Here is an 18066-nt window from a genome sequence, read left to right as displayed (position 1 = left end):
GCATGCTAGCTCATGACTTCTATTCCACATAATTTTGGAAGTTCTAAAGACACATGACCTAGAGAATAACTTTGTATGTGAGGAGACAGGCAACCAGCATGTTCATAGCAGCTTTGATTTTAATAGCAGAAAACTGGAAATTACCCTATTATCCTTTGACTTAGAATGGATAAATCAGTTGTGGCATCTTCATACAATGGCCTTCTATACAGCAGGAAAGCAAATGGACCGTAGCTATGTGTGTCCACATGGATGAATAATATTGAGCAAAAAAGCCAATCACAGAATACATATACAGTATCATTCCACTTATATGAAGTTTACATAAAGTTCATAAGCAGGCAGATTTCAATGTATGTCTTAAAATATATATGTAAACTGTAAAGAAAGATAAGGGAATGATTAACACAAAATTCAGAATCTTGATTACATCGGCGGGGAGCAGGGTGGAGAGGATCCAGGAAGGGCTTGTGATAATTTTCCATATCTTGAGCTGGTAATAGATGCGTTGTTGATTTCCAACAATGAATCATGGCTTCCCAGACTAATAAGAGAGATCTGATAACTTACCCCTGTTCCAATTGGCTTCAACTTGAAACACCTGTGACCCCCCACTTACCCAATAATTATAGTCAACTGAGGCAGTTACTCATTGGCCTGCTCATGGTATAAATGTCTTATCTCTTCTTTATCCTTGTTTGTTTTCTGGGATTTTTTCTTTTGTTTTGCTATGTGTCCTTTCTATAATCCAGGACTTGCGTCACTGTTGTTGTCTTTTGGATTATAAGATCAAGTGTATGATCTAGAGAATGGCCAAGGATGTACAGAGGAGATTGCTAGGAAAGACTATCTTATATCTGTATCATTTATCTTCCTTTTAATAGCCAAGCTCCAGAAAGTAATAAAATTCAGCACACAGTGTGTTCTGTGACTCCCTAACCTCTCAAAAAAAAAAAAAAAAAAAGACCAAATAAAAATGAGAAATGTTTCCGTTCGGTGTGCTGTGTGTACAATGCAAAAATTGTAATCCAAATAAAGATTTAGAAAAGAAAGATGAAAACTCAAACAAGACCATTCTACCCTCTGGGAATTCACAGTCTAAATATGACATACATAGAGAGTGAGATAGGAGAAAAGAAAGTGGGTGGTAATGATATTGCTGACAATAATGTCTATTCAGGAAATGGAAATATCTAGAAAGAAGAGTCAGCTAGTTCTTGGGCATTGATCAAAGAAAAAACATACAGAAAAAGAGGAAGGTCACTTTATTTTATAAAATTCTCCTTCTGACTTCAGGTGTTACACAGCTGGTCTACCTCCCCTGCGCCCAGGGTCCTGGGGTATTTTGGCTAACGCTATTTGCAGTGCCCATAAACTCAAAGGAGGTTAGTGCTGAAGGGGATATGACAGAACGGTCGTTGTGCAAAAAACTCAAATACATTTAAGAAGTGGAAAAATCATAGGATTTTGTGAGGTTACCTTACTCTGGTAACATCACCAGAGTATGAAGTAGTGATTACTGCAGAGAATGTTGGAGTACTTTCCCCTCCCCCGCTCTCGCTAAAGGCAATCACATCCAGAAACTTCCTTCATTGTGCCAGCCACACTAAATATGTCTGCTGGCTCCAAATGACCCATGGAATACCAGTTTGTGAGCTTTAACAGCTCCCATTGCACAGATGGGAGATATTGATAGTGGTAGTGATTTACCCAAAATGACACAAAGAGCAGAGATGAGTCTAGGATCCAGAGCTGTTCAACATGATGGACTCAGTCTGAAACCATGAGGGAGGAGACATGTGCATGTGTTTTTATGCGAACAGTTTTTGCTAGCTGGAATAAAACAAGAGGAGTATAGAAGTTTTGTAAACAGAGAAGTTTTATATTGGGGTCAATAAAAGAGACCAAAAACTTGATTGAATAAAACATCTTGCTTCCAGCTCATTGCATCCTTGTCCATATTGATCAGCTGTAATAGAGCATGACAGAGATATTGATTGACTGAAGCAATTCTCAGATATTTGGGACCTGAAAGCAGCCATAGACTATCAGGAAGGCAACGCTCTACAGAAGCCTACAATTAAGAAAGTGAAGCGAAAAGGGGACTTGGGCATAAGGTGTTCTGTATTTATATCAATCTATCAAGTGACATGTCTGAAGCAGATTGTGCCTCATTTTCTTCACCTATAAGTTAACAGATAAGCATATGCTGGTGATTGTCTTATAAAGAGCTGTTGATGAAATGCCTACTTAAAGTATGTGCCTGGGTTTTTGCTAATACTGATTTCTAAAACACTGTCAAAAACAATGACAATAGATTAGATACACACTTTACATTTGTCATCTACTTAAAAAAAAGAAAACACAGAAAAACAACAGCAAAGGAAAACGTTAAGGACATAAATCTATCAAGACATGGGAAGCAGAAGGGAAGATGGCAGTACACACATTTTGGGGGCTGGAAAGCAGACAGGCTCATGGTAAATGTATTGGCAGACCCAAGATATTAATAGCTGAGTTAAAATCAAGGAGATCATTGAAAAGTTTGAGAAACAACCAGATCCCCAGACCTCCTCTCCCGCTCCTTATATTCAATTCAGGAGACTGCCATGCTCCCAGCCCTGCCAATGGGGGACGCTTTATTCCTTTGAAAAGGGTAAAATAGTCTCTGGGGATGGAGTGCACCAGGCACAGATGAGAACAAGACTCCAGAACTTCGGCTTCTCTGGGAAGAGGAAACTGATGGAATACCTAATATGAGGCATCCTAACAGGATATTTACATAAGTGGTAAAGAGTTTGGGGCTAAGGGACCCGTAAGTATTTAGAAAACCAAACAAATTAAGAAACAAGATAATTTTACCTCTTGGGAAAAGAGGGAGGAATTGTGATGGTGGTTTACTCTGGGCTCCTTTTGGGTAGCATCTGAATACTGTAGTAATGTAAACACTGCATCCTGATTTAATGAAAATGACTGTATTGGGGTGAAGAGGGGATGGGAAGAACGTGTGCTGTAGAAGTGGAGGGAGGAAAGAGGTAAGTTCATAATGTGTTCATAGTGTAAAATCAGTTTTTTTAAAGTTGGACACTTTAATTTTTTATTTAAATTTAAGTTAACATATAGTGCATTATTAGTTTCAGGGGTAGAATTTAATGATTCATCATTTTCGTGTAACACCTAGTGCTCATGACATCGCATGCCCTCCTTGATGCCCATCACCCAGTTCCCCATCCCCCCACATCTCCCCCTCCAGCAACCCTCAGTTTGTTTCCTAGAGTTAAGAGTCTCTTATGGTTTGCCTCTCTCTCTCTGTTTTTATCTTATTTTATTTTTCCTTCCCTTCCCCATGTTCATCTGTTTTGTTTCTTAAATTCCACATATGGGTCAATCCTTTTTTTTTTTTTTTTAAGTAGTCTCCACACCTAATGTGGGGCTTGAACTCATGACCCTGAGATCAAGAGTCACATGCTCTACTGACTAAGCCAGCTAGGCACTCCTTGAAGTTGGACACTTTTTTTTTTTTAAGTAGCAGTATAACTATGTGATTTAGAGATAAAGGAAGTAAATACCAAAATAATCAGCTGTGGGAGTGGGGAGCTGGGTAAGGGGAGGAGGGCTATCGTCAGATGTTTTTTATGGCAAATCGTGTAGAACAATTCAATTCTTTAAAATTAGGCCTAGGTATCTTTGATCTAAAATCCATATATTATTTATTTATTTCAAACCGATTAATAAAAATAAGGTGGAAGTATGTGCCGAAAAGCCGACTTAGTGTTTGCTCCAACAGCCAGAGGTGAGGAGGACAGAGATTGATACTCTGTCCATCTGCATGTCTTTCCTAGCAAACCCAGTCTGTTCACATGCAATTCGAACGATGCCTTGGTCTGGGGCAGATGAAATGATGTGCCCTCGCTTCAGGATAATGGGAACCAGATGGCCTCAGCCTTCTCGAAACATGTCATTTGTAACTGCTTTTATTTACCTTGCACTTTGGGTTATACTTCTTTAGGACATTTTTGGATCTTACAGATAGTAAGAATTATATTCTGAGAATCATAACATCGTTAAGACTTGAAACGGTCCTGGGGTTTATGGATTCTACTTACCTACTTCCTTCAGAATAAATCGGACATATGCCTTTTACTTAAAAAGGCCGGGTGGGGAAGGGGGCTGTCACTGCTCACTCACCTTGGTGTGTCTTACAGTCTTGGATGTGGCGCTTTGTGGCTCTTAACCTTTTCTCAGTTGTGAGGCTTTTAATCTCATTAAAGCTGTGGGCTGGCTCTTGAGAAAAATTCCTGTAAACAGATTTTACATACAGTTTCAGAGAATTACAGAGTCCCTGATGCCCATTCACGAATCACTTAAGTGTTCATGAACTTGTTATGAGTCTGATCCATATTACTTGCTATACCAATAGATTCTAAATAAGTGTTGAATTAAATGAATGGACCCAAAGGGAAGGACTCTAGTTCCAGCTGACTTACTAGGCGAAAACAAGGACGCACAATCAGTGCACTGTTTTATTTTATGTCTTTGATTTTCCTCTTGGAATATGGACAATTGGTTTTGAATGTCTTTCTCTCCTTGCTCTTTGGACTCTGTCGGTCCTTGTGTCTTCCTCCATTTATCCTGAAGCAGTACAGAAGGAATGTCTTCCCTGCTACTTAGAGTCCTGAATTTCTAGACTAAACTTGTAAAAAGTACCCTCAACAGTACATGTTGCTGTTCTAAAATAAGTAAGTAAATCAATAAATAAAGCTGCATTATGCCCAGTTTGTTCCACATATTCAAGGCTGCCATATGGCTTCAATGGATGTCTAGTGAAAATGTATTTAGTATCTCATAAAACCTACGTAAAGATGTCAAATGCCCATAATTAAAGATGAATCCTCTTTGAGACATTGCTTTACCGATTAGCCACCTGGAGCTGTCTGGCCAAGTCCTAATCAATTAGGCAGTTGTGGACATTTTGAAGATGTACAAGTCCTGAGGAGAGGGGAGAATACTTAGCAAGTTGTGTAGTGATGATAGTGCTGGGGTAATGGGGCTCTGGATGTTCTCATTAGGAAAATGCCTCATTGCAGTCCATTTCTACTCCCTCAGGTAATCACCATTGGAAGGAACGGCAGCATTACCTGAGCCCTGCCCTGCGCAGGATAATAAAACTTGCCGTGGCCATGTGAGGAGCAGTATACTAGAGGTCATAGGAAGGTACTTGAGGAACTAACCTTACTCTGTTGCTGGTCCTTCCCATTCTCCAAAAGGCAGTTATGTCTCCATTTAAGTCCTCACCTCGCAGTGCTGCCAGCCCCGCAGAATTGCATCATCATTCCCTTCGCGTCAGTTAGTTCTCCAACCAGGTAAGAACAGCTGCGGGGAATGTAAATCATAGTGGGCCTCGGATTTGCCCCGGGAAGACCTGGAACACCAGGCAGACGCCTGCGTCACAATCCCAGAGATTCCGGTTGTCACTCCAGGTACATTCAGCTCATGTTCTTCCCTTGGCCTCTGCCTTCCCCTGTTTCACCCCTGCACATAGGACCACAATCTTATTTTCATGCTAGTGGTTATCCTAAACAATCAGCCATGAGTATCCTGAAGACTTTGGGATGGGTCACCAAGGCTTGCAGAATGTTTTCTTTTTTTAATTGAAATTCAGTTAGCCAACTTATAGTACATCATTAGTTTCAGATGTAATATTCAGCAATTCATCAGTTGCATAGAACACCCAGTGCTCATTACATCACGTACCCTCCTTAATGCCCATCACCCAGTTACGCCAGTCCCCCACCCACCTCCCCTCCAACAGCCCTCAGTTTGTTTCCAAGAGTTAAGTCTCTCATGGTCTGTCTCCCACTCTGACTTCTTCCCATTCTGTTTTTCCTCCCTTCCCCTGTGGTCCTCTGCACTGGAATGTTTTCTATAGTAACAATTTTGTCTTCCGTTTCTGGCTATAAAAACCAAAGACTACTCCAATACATGATTATTGATGTCATTATATTGCAACATGAGGACACATTTTAGGGTGGAAAATTTTGTAAAGATGTCCAGCAATCCCAGGTGTGAGCATGTCCTTTAGTGAATCTCGGGAGGGACAGAAGGTGGAGGAGGTGGTGACCCCTCCAAGGGTGGTGAAGGCGCCACCGGGGTGGTCACCCGGGCACCACTTGCCTTACGGAGAGCAAGTTAACTAGGAGATGGTGTTGATTTTTGCAGGTGTTCTTAAGAAACAAAGTGAGAAAGTTGGACTTACCCCGAAAATAAAACTGAAACTTATGTTAGAAACAACAGAATGTAGCACTATTTCAATTGCAACGGAATCTGGCTTTAGCTCTCACAAAGTAAAGGAAGTCTCAAATTACATGATTAAAACCATCTTCTTGAGGTTTAGGAGAGGAGTGGTTGGCGTATTTCCATTTTATGCAAGCCTCTTGAGGAGTGTTTATGCATTGACTGTCAGCGCCTTGACAGAGCGCACCCTCTCCATCCCCACCGACTCACAGGCTGGGCCAACTGCTCGCCACTTGCCATTGCTGCCTCCGAGCAGGACCCGTTACTCAGCATCGCCTAAGCATTTACACAGAAGATTCCGGGTGTATTTTCAGAGGTTCTCCTCCTTATCTTTGCTGGGGTCTTTGTCTTGAAGTGCTTCAGCTCTGGCTTCAACATGGAAGTCAACTTCCTCAAAGCTAGCAGCCATTAACCACCCCCCCCATCTTTTGGTGGCATTTAGGACAATACTACAAATAAAAGGCCAGCCCTTAACTTGTGGGGGACTGACCCACTAATAGATTTTTTTCTGAGGTACAGTTCTCTGCACCCTGGAACAGAATTCTGTTACATCACTTAAACGTGTGTCCGAAGAGTTTCACACTTCCCAAGAGCCAACACTTAAAACAATGCCAGAACGTAAGAGCACTTAATATTCCTGTCCTGTTTTGTTCTGTCCCCACACTTGACAATGAAAGTCTCATCTTTCCATACCCTCTGCCGTTGTCTTTATGTGTCCACACACAAGAATTAAAATGAACATTTATTGAATACTCCCTTTGGCAGGATTTTCTGCTTAACATCTTACAGCCTTTCTCCCCAACATCAAGTAGAGGAAGTAGGTACATTTTACAAACAGGGAAACTAAAACAAAGCATTTTATCCAGACTGGTTTAAAATTACCAAGAAAAATAAGTAGAGAGGGAATAAAGAAATGAAACAAGAGTGGAAGACGCTGACAGTTGTAGAAACGGGGTGGTGATTGTAATGTGGTTTCAAAGTACTATTCTTGCTACTTTTGTATATGTTTGGAAAGGTCCATAAAGTGAAAGTGTGAGAATTATAAAAATACAACTAATTAAATCTAAACCTTGGGAGAAAAAGCATCTCTTCTTTATCTAACCTATGGTTAAGATTATTTGGGTGCCCCCCCCCACACTATGGAAAATGCTCGTAATAGCTGAGCTCTCTGCTAGAGGTCCACTGAAACCCTGAGTTGTCCGTTTCCAACCATTATTGCCTGCCCGTGGCCTTAAATTGTTCAGATTTCCTTTGGCTTTCCTCCTGAGTGTTCCATGGAAGCCTGTGTTGTCCCCCAGGAAGACATCAGGGGATGTCATTTCAAATGCCATGAAATAATCTTTTTGCACTGTTCAGTTGTGATAATGTGTGCTTTTCCCTGTAGCTTCTCTCCAGTGTAAACTGCTCCTTTTCCATGTTATCTGTGCTGCCACCTCATTTTCTTGTTGTTAACTGAAGAATTGTTCATCTCTATTTAGACTTCAGATCTGCATCTGCTTTATGCTGTTCCATCTGTTCTGCATTGTAGTTTCCTTGTAATATATTAGGTGCTGCGTAACATTTAAAGAGACAGTCAAGTGAGCATGAGCCTTGAGCTTTCTCTCTCTCTCTCTCTCTTTAGCAGAAATAAAAATGGTGTTTTGTCACCAGGTGGAAATCACTTTACCTTTGAAAATTTATGAAACTGCTTTTTAAAAATTCTTTTTTTCTCCCTCATTCTTTTTAGAGTACTTTTCTCTTCACCTTCATCCTTAGCATCATCCCAACCCACTCTCAGAACTAAGTGATTTGGTCTCCCTGGACAGATTGGAAGTCAAACACTTCCACACCAAAAGGACTGGTGTGGAAATAATGGACTGAAAATCCAAAGGTCCCCGTGGGTCTACGTGTCTCTGTTTGATACTCGGGGTGAGCAGCTCTTGATCAGGAAAGGACAGCTTCCAATTTTTGGCTTCTGAGTCAGCATAGTTGGATTGTAATCCCACCTCTGCAAGTAGCCTTCCCCTGGTTTAACCAGGTCCCGTGTAGGGCAGCAGGATGATACTTACCTTGTAGTATTGTCGTGAAGATCATCTTTAAAAAGTTTCCAGTAGAGGACCCGTCATCTATTGCAAAAACTTCAGAAATGGTCAGTAGCTATAATTACTATTAATTCTACAAGTCACTGACAGCATGGGAAAGTGCTAACTATGGACTGTAATAGCTACAAAAAAAAAAATAATGTGTTTTCTCGGTTGCCAAATTAAGTTGAAACCAATTTTCACATTAACAGCAGGCATTCGCTAACTTAGAAAACACAGCTACCAACGAGGCTCCAAAAGAAGGTCTTTGAGGCTGATGCTCATTTAATGTGTCATATTCACTTTGGGTAAAAACTTTTGCTGAAATGTGAGAGGCTCGTTGGATTTATTTTTTTCCTTTCTTGTCTACCCAACTGTCATGTGTATCCTCAGAGGTGGAAGTCTTCTGACCAGGGCTTGGTTAGGACAGGAGTTTCATGCTTTGATTTTGTTTTGTTTGAGGTTCGCAATGAAGAATTCAGAAGGAGAATTGTCAGATGTTCTAGGGAAAGCACGGACGTCACCGTATTTCTGTTTTCTGAAAGTTGAAAATGACAAAGAACAGTAATGCTAATAAGTGGTACTGTGTCTGGTCGAGTTCAAAAGTGTAATTCACTACTTCTGAGGAAATCGAAAACTTTGATGAGAGGAGCTCTTCTGACAAATGAAAAAGTCTAAGACTGACAGTAAAAAAATTTTTTGGTAACATCTGTATTCGTACATTTGCATTTTTAGCAAACATTTATTGAACATCTTCTGTGGGCCAGGTATATTGTTAAATACTGGGATGTTAAAATGAGGAAAACTATTGTAAAAGGAGAGAAGTGGCTTGGTTAAGTTCTGTATTTTTAGGAGAGTTTTGAAAATGAGCTCATTGTAAATGTATGGACTGGGTTTAAATAAAGTCACAAAGGATGGTGCTATAGCCCAGGCATCATGACAGTGAGGAGCTATGACCACCCCTTGGCCTCACTGAACAAGGGGAAGGAGTAAAGCCTGGAGCCTGGAAAGAGGCCGGTAGGAGTCAGCCACCTCTGGGACATGCATAGGCCCCACGCAGTGAGCTCTAGGCAATCCGGGATGGCCTGCCCCCAGAGGCAGCTGAAGAAGATAAACTCCACCATTAGTCCTCTCCTGCCCATGCTGCCTAGTGGCAGATCCCCCCTGGTAGCCAGAGGGAAAGGGGGCACACTGGTACATTTCACAGAGGTCAGCCTCCCAGGGCACAGAGCAGAGTGGAGAAGGATCTGGAAAGGGCAAAGGAAAAAATCAGCAAAACATGACCCTCCCTCAAGAGACTCAGTGGAACGTAGAAGACTGAAGCACAGGCAGATAAAGTTAATACCCATAGTAATTAACATGGTACTGGTATTTGCAGAATAATAAGAGAGCCCGGATGGCAAAGCTACCAGCTCCGGTCCTAGGGAACATTTAGTCTGGATCTCAAAAAATGTAGTACAAATTTGCTGGATGACAGAGGAAGAAGGAGGGATAGCACAAGGGGCAGAGGAAAAGGCAAGTATATAAATCACCCAAGGGGCGCCTGGGTGGCTCAGTTGGTTAAGCGACTGCCTTCGGCTCAGGTCATGATCCTGGAGTAGCGGGATCGAGTCCCACGGCGGGCTCCCTGCTCAGCGAGGAGTCTGCTTCTCCCTCTGACCCTCTTCCCTCTCGTGCTCTCTCTCATTCTCTCTCTCTCAAATAATCATTAAAAATAAATAAATAAATAAATAAATAAATAAATAAATAAATAAATCACCCAAATGTGCAAAGCCTGTTTAGAAATCAAGTGTGACTCCAGCGTAAGGTATATGGAACACAGGGAAAGGATTTGGGATTCTGCAAGGCTTTGTTTGGATTGGTGGAGAATATTATCCAGAATCCCTGCAACATGTCCAGCAAGCAGGGAAGATACTTCTGACCTGCAGGCTTTGAGAGAGGAGGTGTCTTGCATGCAGTGCCTAGGAGAGTGCTTGGCACATGTCCCATGCCCCAGAGCTCTTTGGAAAATGAAGGAACAAGTAAACCTAAGTCCCAAGACTGCATTTTAATTTATTAAAATTAAATTTGATATTGATTAGCAGTGAGTACTCTGTTGATTCTTCCCTTTTTGTTCTGGAAATAAGTGGATGTAAAGAACAGTGGTTTTGTGGAACAGGATGAGGAGTTAGGACCGCTATTCTTCACTAGAAACATCATTTAGCCTTCTGCATCTCAGCAATCCGGTCTGTAAAGTGAAAATTGTGCTCACTGCCTCAGCTATCTCGTAAGATTATTGTGGAGATCAAATAGATCAAAGGTACCTTGACAGGTATAAAGAATTTGACAGACAAGATGCAGTGATGCTTCTTCCTCCTGCGTCGGTAGCTTCTGAGACGAGCCACATAAGCGAATTTTTCAAATAATGCAATGTTGTTCCATTAACAAGGGTTTCTCATTCTCAGGCTATGTGCATTTGGGGTCAGAATACTTCTGGGGCTGGGGGGTTGGGGGGTGTCCTATGCATCGCAGGGTATTTTGCAGCAGCCCTGGCTTCTTCCCATTGGCCATCAGCACCCACCTCTGCCCTCCACCCCCACAACCGGTTGTGACAACCAAAAATGTCTCCAGGCTGCCAGATGTCCCCTGGAGGGCAAAATCATTCCCTGGTTGCAAACCACTGCATTGAACATTCTTTTTCTTTCTTTCTTTCTTTCTTTTTTTTTAAGATTTTATTTATTTGCCAGAGAGAGAGAGAGAGAGAGAGAGGGAGAGTACAAGCAGGGGGAGTGGCAGGCAGAGGGAGAAGCAGGCTCCCCTCTAAGCAAGGAGCCCGATGCGGGACTCGATCCCAGGACCCCGAGATCATGACCCGAGCCGAAGGCAGATGCCTAACCATCTGAGCCACCCAGGTGCCCCTGAACATTCTTTTTCAATCTTAACCATTCTAGATGGAAATCTTTCTAAAATATGTTGGTCACATCCCAGCCTGTTAAACATGGGCTCCTGAGTTGCTGCATGAGGGAATACTGGCTACAACCATCATAACATCTTTACGACGTCTTAGTGTTACTTGCCCGCACCCCAGTCTGCTATGTTATTGTTCCTTGTGCCTCCATTTCATGCATTTTCTTTTCCCTCCCTCTCTCCCTGTGAGGCTGACAGTTGTCATTTTCCCGTAAGCATCGAAGTATACTAATTTGCTATTTCTAATCTGCTCAGGATTTAAAAAGCAGTTAGCCAGCTTTCCTAGAACGCATCTAAAATGAGAATCAACAGTCTCTGAGTTTGGGTGTGCAGGAGCCTGGCAGATGGACTTGGTCCGTGGGAGCCTTGCAGAGGCCTTCCTGTTCTTACTTCCCAGCTCCTCTGCTGTCAGGGACATCTGCCAGGTAAGCGTGGTGTCATCTTGCTTATTAGAATATGACTGGAGGATGTTAGGAACATCAGCTTTCCCATAGCCTGGATTTAGGATGAAATAAGGGGGTGGGTGTCTGATAACAGTTGAAGCCTTCCTGCCAATTGCAAACCAGCGCTGCGGAGAACAACGAGTCTTTGATTTTTCCCACCACATTCTTCACTCCTGCTTCCATCTAGAAATTATGGGAGGGGCCATCCATCATTCGTATTACCTATGAAGCTGCACAGAGCCTGGTATAACGTAAGCCAATAAGACATCTGTGATATCTGAAACAAAATAAGTCTAGTGTGTTAGCACTTGGTCTGATGGGGTGGTGCTGGGCACATAGTAGGCCCTGTTTGTGGGGAACCACGTGAGTAAAGAACAAGAATAGAACCTCACTTTCCACTTGTCGGTGGGGGGAGAAAAACCTCCTGTAGGTGTGACAAGCCAAGGATAAGGACTTCAAAACTCCAGATGAAGCAAGTGGTTTGTCACGAAAGCACAGGCTAATCTTTCATGTCACAGATAAAGAGGGAGCTGTAATAGGCCCAGAGACGGGAAAATAAAATGACTAAACGTCAGCCTGTTTCCTCTTCTGCTGCAGTTCTCTTGAAAGTGCGCTGATTGGGGATGGCCCCGCGGATTCCAGCTTGCAGCACAAATCCGCCTCCCTTTATTTCCTCCGTTGCAAGTGCTGGTTTATTTCACTGGGCAGGAGGAGAGAGGTTCAGACTCCCAGTGTCTGCCTGACATCAGTGGGTAGGATCTCAGGTATCTCTAACACCTCACTTGTCCACGTTGTTAGGCTATTTCTGTCTCCTGTAGCACGGAATGATCCTTCACACCAGAATAAAGCAACCTGTGGGGGAACTTTTACCTGAATCTGTGCAAGGTCAGGGGAAAGCATTCCATTTAAAAATGGCTCTGTAACAGCACGAGAAAGGGGTCGGTGTCCAGTAGGACTCTAAACCCCGGCAGAGGAATGGCTTTCGACTTCCTGCATTTTCCCAAGGTCATGACTGATCTTAACAGTTCCCATGGGTGACAGGTTTCCAGATGGTGATTCTGGACCGGCCAGACCCTTGAGAAAGGAAGCCAAGACTGCCCAGTTTCCACCAGGGAATATGAAACCTGAGATCATGCTGGTGATCACCCTCAGAGCTTGTCCCAGAGTCCATTTACCCCATCCCCTGAATGAATGACCCCAGGGATGCTGTCACTTGCAGATTTTATCCATCACTTCTGTAAGGAGTGCCACTGAAGCCATCAAGAAGACAATCTGACCTGGCCAAAATCAGGCAAATAGCCAGTCCTCAAAATACAAATTCTTAGAGTAACCATCCATTTGTATTTTCAAAAAGGCAACAATGGTCAGAAAACATCTCTCTATGTGCCTTGGGTTCTGCAGTCTCGACATTTCAGATAGGTCACTGATTAACTGGGCTGGGTTAATGGTTCTTTTCATTATGGTGACTTTTGACCATCTTTCTGGCAGAGGGGGCCTGATTAAATCGTGGTCTGCTGTGGGTGAAAGATACCGCTTCTATGGCGTTTAGCCTCCCCAGAGACTACAGAGCGGGGAATCACACGGAGTGACTTTGGAACATGGTGGGAACTTAGCTTTGTTTTGTCTACATTCACAACAAAGAGCAGCAGTCGGTGGTTCTGAGTGCCTTTTCTAAGGAGGTGATTACACAGAATCTGTGGCAGTTTCTTGAGGCCAGTGTGTCTAGAATGGGAGCAAACAGGGGGATGGTGTGAGATGAGTTCAGCTGAGGCAGGGCTCAGGATTAGTAGACTATCAGGAAATGAGGGGTGAGAGGAGATGCTTAGGCAGGGGTGGGGCCAGTGCAGTTGATAAATTCTGGGTTGAAGTCTTACAGTCTGCTGGAATCCAAAGTATCCTAAAAAAAACTTGAATAATGAGTCTGTGGCTCAAAAGAGATGCAGAGATGTTAAAGAGATCCTGCTGCCCAGTTCATAATCATGTATTGAGTCCTTGCTAGGCGCTCGCCATTCTCCCATCTGTGATTTAAGAGAATTTCTGTAAGCCTTTGAGATGTGAATTATTATCTTTGTTTTGAAGATGGATAGCTGAGGGCTTTGTCCCTATTGGTCTCCCACGCTTTGGACTGAAACTTGATGTGTAGTAGGGCTTTATTTGGGAATGGTAGAACTAAAATCAGAAAACTAAAAATTTTCTGATTCTGTTTTGTCCATTTTCTACTAGTTGAAGTTCTTATCCTGCATAGGTTAAATTAGTTTTGGAGTTCTGGTCTAGGAAACTGACCACCAGGAAGAGTCCTGTTTCAATGAGGAAAAAAAAGAAAAGTCTTCTCATATTAAATGTAAAAAGAAATTGTCAACACATAGCCCATTTGTAACTTGTAGGCTAACCCATATGTTTGCACTAGTTATAAAGAATAAGTTCTGTATATAGTAAGTAAATACATGTGTACATGTATATGTATATAATTACCTATTTATTTATGTACCCTGTATCTACTATACCCAGAAAATTTCTGAAAGAATAGATATTACAATATTAATGATGGCTATCTCCAGAAAATAGGATTTAGGATCACTTCATTTTATTTATGTGTTTGTCCTAGTCTAAAATTTTTTCCTATAACAGGAAGGGAGCACAAAGTATATTTCTTAGAGGCAAGTAATAAAGAAGGCACACACCTGGCTCATTTTAGATTCAGGTGTATTTGATCTTCCCTCCTATAGTTTGTTCCTCCATCGGTATGGGTTTTATCACAATGATGCAGCTTAAGTGATCAATTTGAAGGTGATTCTTATTAAAGTTTGAGCAGGTATCAAGATTACAAAAGCATCAACTCCATAAAACTGAGCCCATTGTGATAATTAGGATTGAGAGAATGTTCAGGAAAGTCACTGCAGGGGAAATATGAGAAACCAAAGGGAGGGAATAGAAATACCTGATCTATAAGACCCTCACTGGGAGGCATCATTTTGGGGGAGGGGATGAGCAAGGGGAAACTAACACCAGAATTGTCAGTCACAGCCTCTGAAATCAGTCTGGGAGAGGAACAAGGGCAAATCTCAGAGAAGGGCCCTAGAAAGATAGAAAAACATAGGCCAAGGAGACTAAGTAAAGATGAGTCCCGCACTATGTGGTGGGAAGTTGGAGGAACAGTACCTACGTGCACTGGGCACTGGTATGTTTGAAAGGCTCTTCGTGTGGTGTGATCGTGGAGGAAGCAGAGGGACTCTCATGACTCATTTGTCATGGGAAGAAATGAGGCGGGTGGGGGGGGGGCGTTGTGTAGGAGGAAGGAGGAAGGCCTCCAGGACAGAAGGAATGGAAACAATTTAGATACGTGTTATTAATTATTGTCTCTAAAGAGCCTGGTGTGGCAAGACAGATGATGACATAGGGGGTATTACTTAAATCCCTTCCAACATAGCTCACTGTCTCTTTCCATGTGGCATGAATCATACTCTCCGGAACTTTCTTGTTTCCAGCAAGGAGGCTGCAGCACTGATAAAAACCTATTGGGGAGATTGAGTGTTACATCTCCTCCATTTTTGCAACTGTTCTTCACCTTCCTGTCAACCCCAGCCTGAAAGACCCCAGGGTGGAAGCGTTCGCTGCAACCTAATACTTGATATATAGGGAATTGACTTGAATGAGTTTTCAAAACTTAAGTTGTATTCTGAAATGAGTGGTTTCTGGCCCCTGTTCCCACCATCCTCCTCTACATCTTTTATCTTTTGCCCACAACAGATGTGGCCAATTTTCACATAGATGGAATCTATTTTACTTGCAAGAGACTATGGTTTAAGCTTTATTATTGTTATGGTGGTGGTTGTCATTGTCATTTCAACTTCACCTATTTCTTGAAAGTGAGACAATTTTCTTGGATACAATAGAACCTTTCAACAAGATTGAAATGTAAGAACCTTTTAATAGAAGGGATAGTTATAAACTGTAGGCCCAAGTGTTATATCTTCCATTCTGGATATTTTCTTCTTGGTGCATAGCAGGTACTCAATAAATATTTTAGAATCAAGAATAGTGGGTTTTGATTTCACATAATACAGCTCTCTGTTGCCTCTTAGTGTCCTATCCATTGGTCTGATTATCTTCCTTTTCTGGAGCCTGGCCTTGGTTGGGGAATAGGTTCATTGGTTAATTCATTTGTTAATTCAACGAACTGATGCGAAACATCAGAGATTATGTGAGGCACAGAGAATGCGTCACCACTCTGTGCACACAACTCAGCAGCAACATCATCAGAAACATAAACATTCCCAAATTCCTGCTGTCACCAGCCATGAGTCCCAAGATAAATTGGGGACCTACTGTTTGCAAGACAACTTGCTAGGCCTTGAGATGCAAAGACTATATAGGATATCCTCATAAGTACAAGAAGAATCTAGGGCATTTTATTTTAAAAATAAGAATACATACCATAGAACTTTATAATGTTTTACTATAGATAATTTATTGAACCGTTTGCACTAAAATGGTACAAAATATGTCTTGTCATTATTCACATCTTGGCACTGAGAAAACCGAGTTCTGTAACTCAGAACTTAGAAACATGATGTGTTAGTCTGGGTTATCCAGAGGATTAGAACCTGTAAGAGGAGAGAGAGTAGAGGCGTTGATTTACGATAAGAACCCAACTCACACAATTATGAAAGCTGAGAAGTCCAAAATCTGTGGTGGGCAGGCTGGAAGCCCAGGAGATCCAATGGTGTAAGTTCTAGTCCAAGTTGGGAGTCTGAAGGCAGGAGAAGACTGATGTCCCAACTCAAAGTCAGGAAGAGAGAATCTTTCCTCCTCAGCCTTTTATTCTACTTAGGTTTTCAATGGATTGGACGAGGCCCACCCACACTGGGGAGGGAAGTCTCCTTTACTCAGCCTACTGATTCAAATGTTAATCTCACCCAGGAACACCCTCACTGACATACCCGGAAAGAATGCTGAACCAAACATCTGGCCGTCTGTGGCCCAGTCAAGTTGACTTGTGAAATTAACCATCGTATAGGACTTACCTAAGATTGCACACCCATGAAGAGGGAGCGCTAATAGTACACTGCCCTTCCAGAAGGTTTCTCACTGAGATACCAACCATTCCCAAGCACACACAAAAGATTGGCTATGTTTGGATGTGTGTTATCTATGGTTGGTTCACAAAGTAATATCCCGCCAGTGTCCCATCTCTCACCAAAGCAGCTACATTGGCCAAGGGGGCTCTCCCACCTCCCTGATGGGAGCTTCCATCTCTCCCCAATCAGAGCTGCCCATGAGGTGCCTGTGCTCAGCTCAGCTTCTCATTACATGGAGCCCCTCTTTCTTTCTCTGTGCTACCACAGTTTGCATACCCCATGGCCACATTCTGTAGCAATTCCCACAGGCCCCGGCCTGCTGCAGGGACTGGCAGAGCGGCCAGGGTCCCACAGAGGACCAAAGTGGGACTTGTCTTATCTCTGAAGGCTTGGCACAACCTCCAGCTCGGTGTGGGGATGGACAGCTTGGGCTGCCCATGTGTTCCGAGTGCCTGGTACAGTCGCTGGCCCTTAATAGGCAATCTGTATTTGCTAGATGAAGGGAAGAGAGGGCAGGATGGCCTGGGGAAGGAGAGATTGCACAAGAGGGAGGAAGACAGAAAAAAGGGAGTAGAAAAAGTAAAGGAAAATAGCACAGGTAAGAGAAAGGAGAGGGAAGGAGAAAGAGAAATGAGAAAAGTCAGAGGGGAGAAAAGAGAAGGAGTCCTAAAAGCAAGCAAGGCAGCAGAAGGGGGTGCTGGGGCTGGACAGGGCAGGGGCATGACCCTAATCTAGTTAGAGGAGCACCGCCCGGGCCCAAAGGAAATGACCTTGGACAAGTCACCAGCCTTTGTGGACCATGGAGGAAGGCTTTAATGTGCGACAGGAGGGGATCAGGCCAGACCCCAGAGCCCCTCTCTACATGAGTACCCCTGCCTCCACACTGGTCCTCCAAGGACCCGCAAAAGCCATCTGGCAGCTGGCGCTCTGACCCAGCCCCATTCTCTGTTCATCTCCCCCAGCCTTTATCTCTTACTAGGTGCGGAAGTGCCCTAAATGAACAAGGTAGGGAAGGAAACATGACTACGGTTTTCGTAGGAGCTGAACTGCAGCATGTGGAGAGAATTTGAGGACAAATCTTACTTCATTTAGCCCCTTCTTTAAGGCCAAGATACATGCAAATGCAAACCTCAGGTTCTGCCCTCTGCAGCACCCAGGCAGAGCCCAACTTAGAAGCTTCAGGAAGGAGAATGTAAAATGAAATATAGATATTTATAATTGAAGTATCTCTCCCCCTGGGTATCT

General features: G+C 42.9%; 1 protein-coding gene across 3 annotated transcripts in view; it reads left to right on the top strand.

Annotated features, from left to right (window-relative positions):
• SAMD12 (sterile alpha motif domain containing 12) overlaps positions 1 to 18066 on the top strand; it is a 377845-nt gene that overhangs the window by 301974 nt on the left and 57805 nt on the right. Inside the window, exon 5 of one of the 3 annotated variants that reach the window (XR_003515902.2) lies at positions 5107 to 5363. The exons of 1 other annotated variant lie outside the window; for it this stretch is intronic. Coding sequence is in view for 1 of the 2 variants with exons in the window: in XM_027571863.1 (XP_027427664.1) it covers positions 5107 to 5186 (80 nt within the window). In the remaining variant the exon portion in view is untranslated. Of the gene's footprint in view, positions 1 to 5106; positions 5364 to 18066 lie in introns of those variants that run through there. One more of the 3 variants, XM_027571863.1, reaches the window with a different exon arrangement.

Source organism: Zalophus californianus, chromosome 4 (assembly GCF_009762305.2).
Source record: "Zalophus californianus isolate mZalCal1 chromosome 4, mZalCal1.pri.v2, whole genome shotgun sequence".
Taxonomy (NCBI): Eukaryota; Metazoa; Chordata; class Mammalia; order Carnivora; family Otariidae; genus Zalophus; species Zalophus californianus.
Note: the sequence above shows the minus strand (reverse complement) of the source record. Positions and strands in the feature narration are given on the sequence as shown.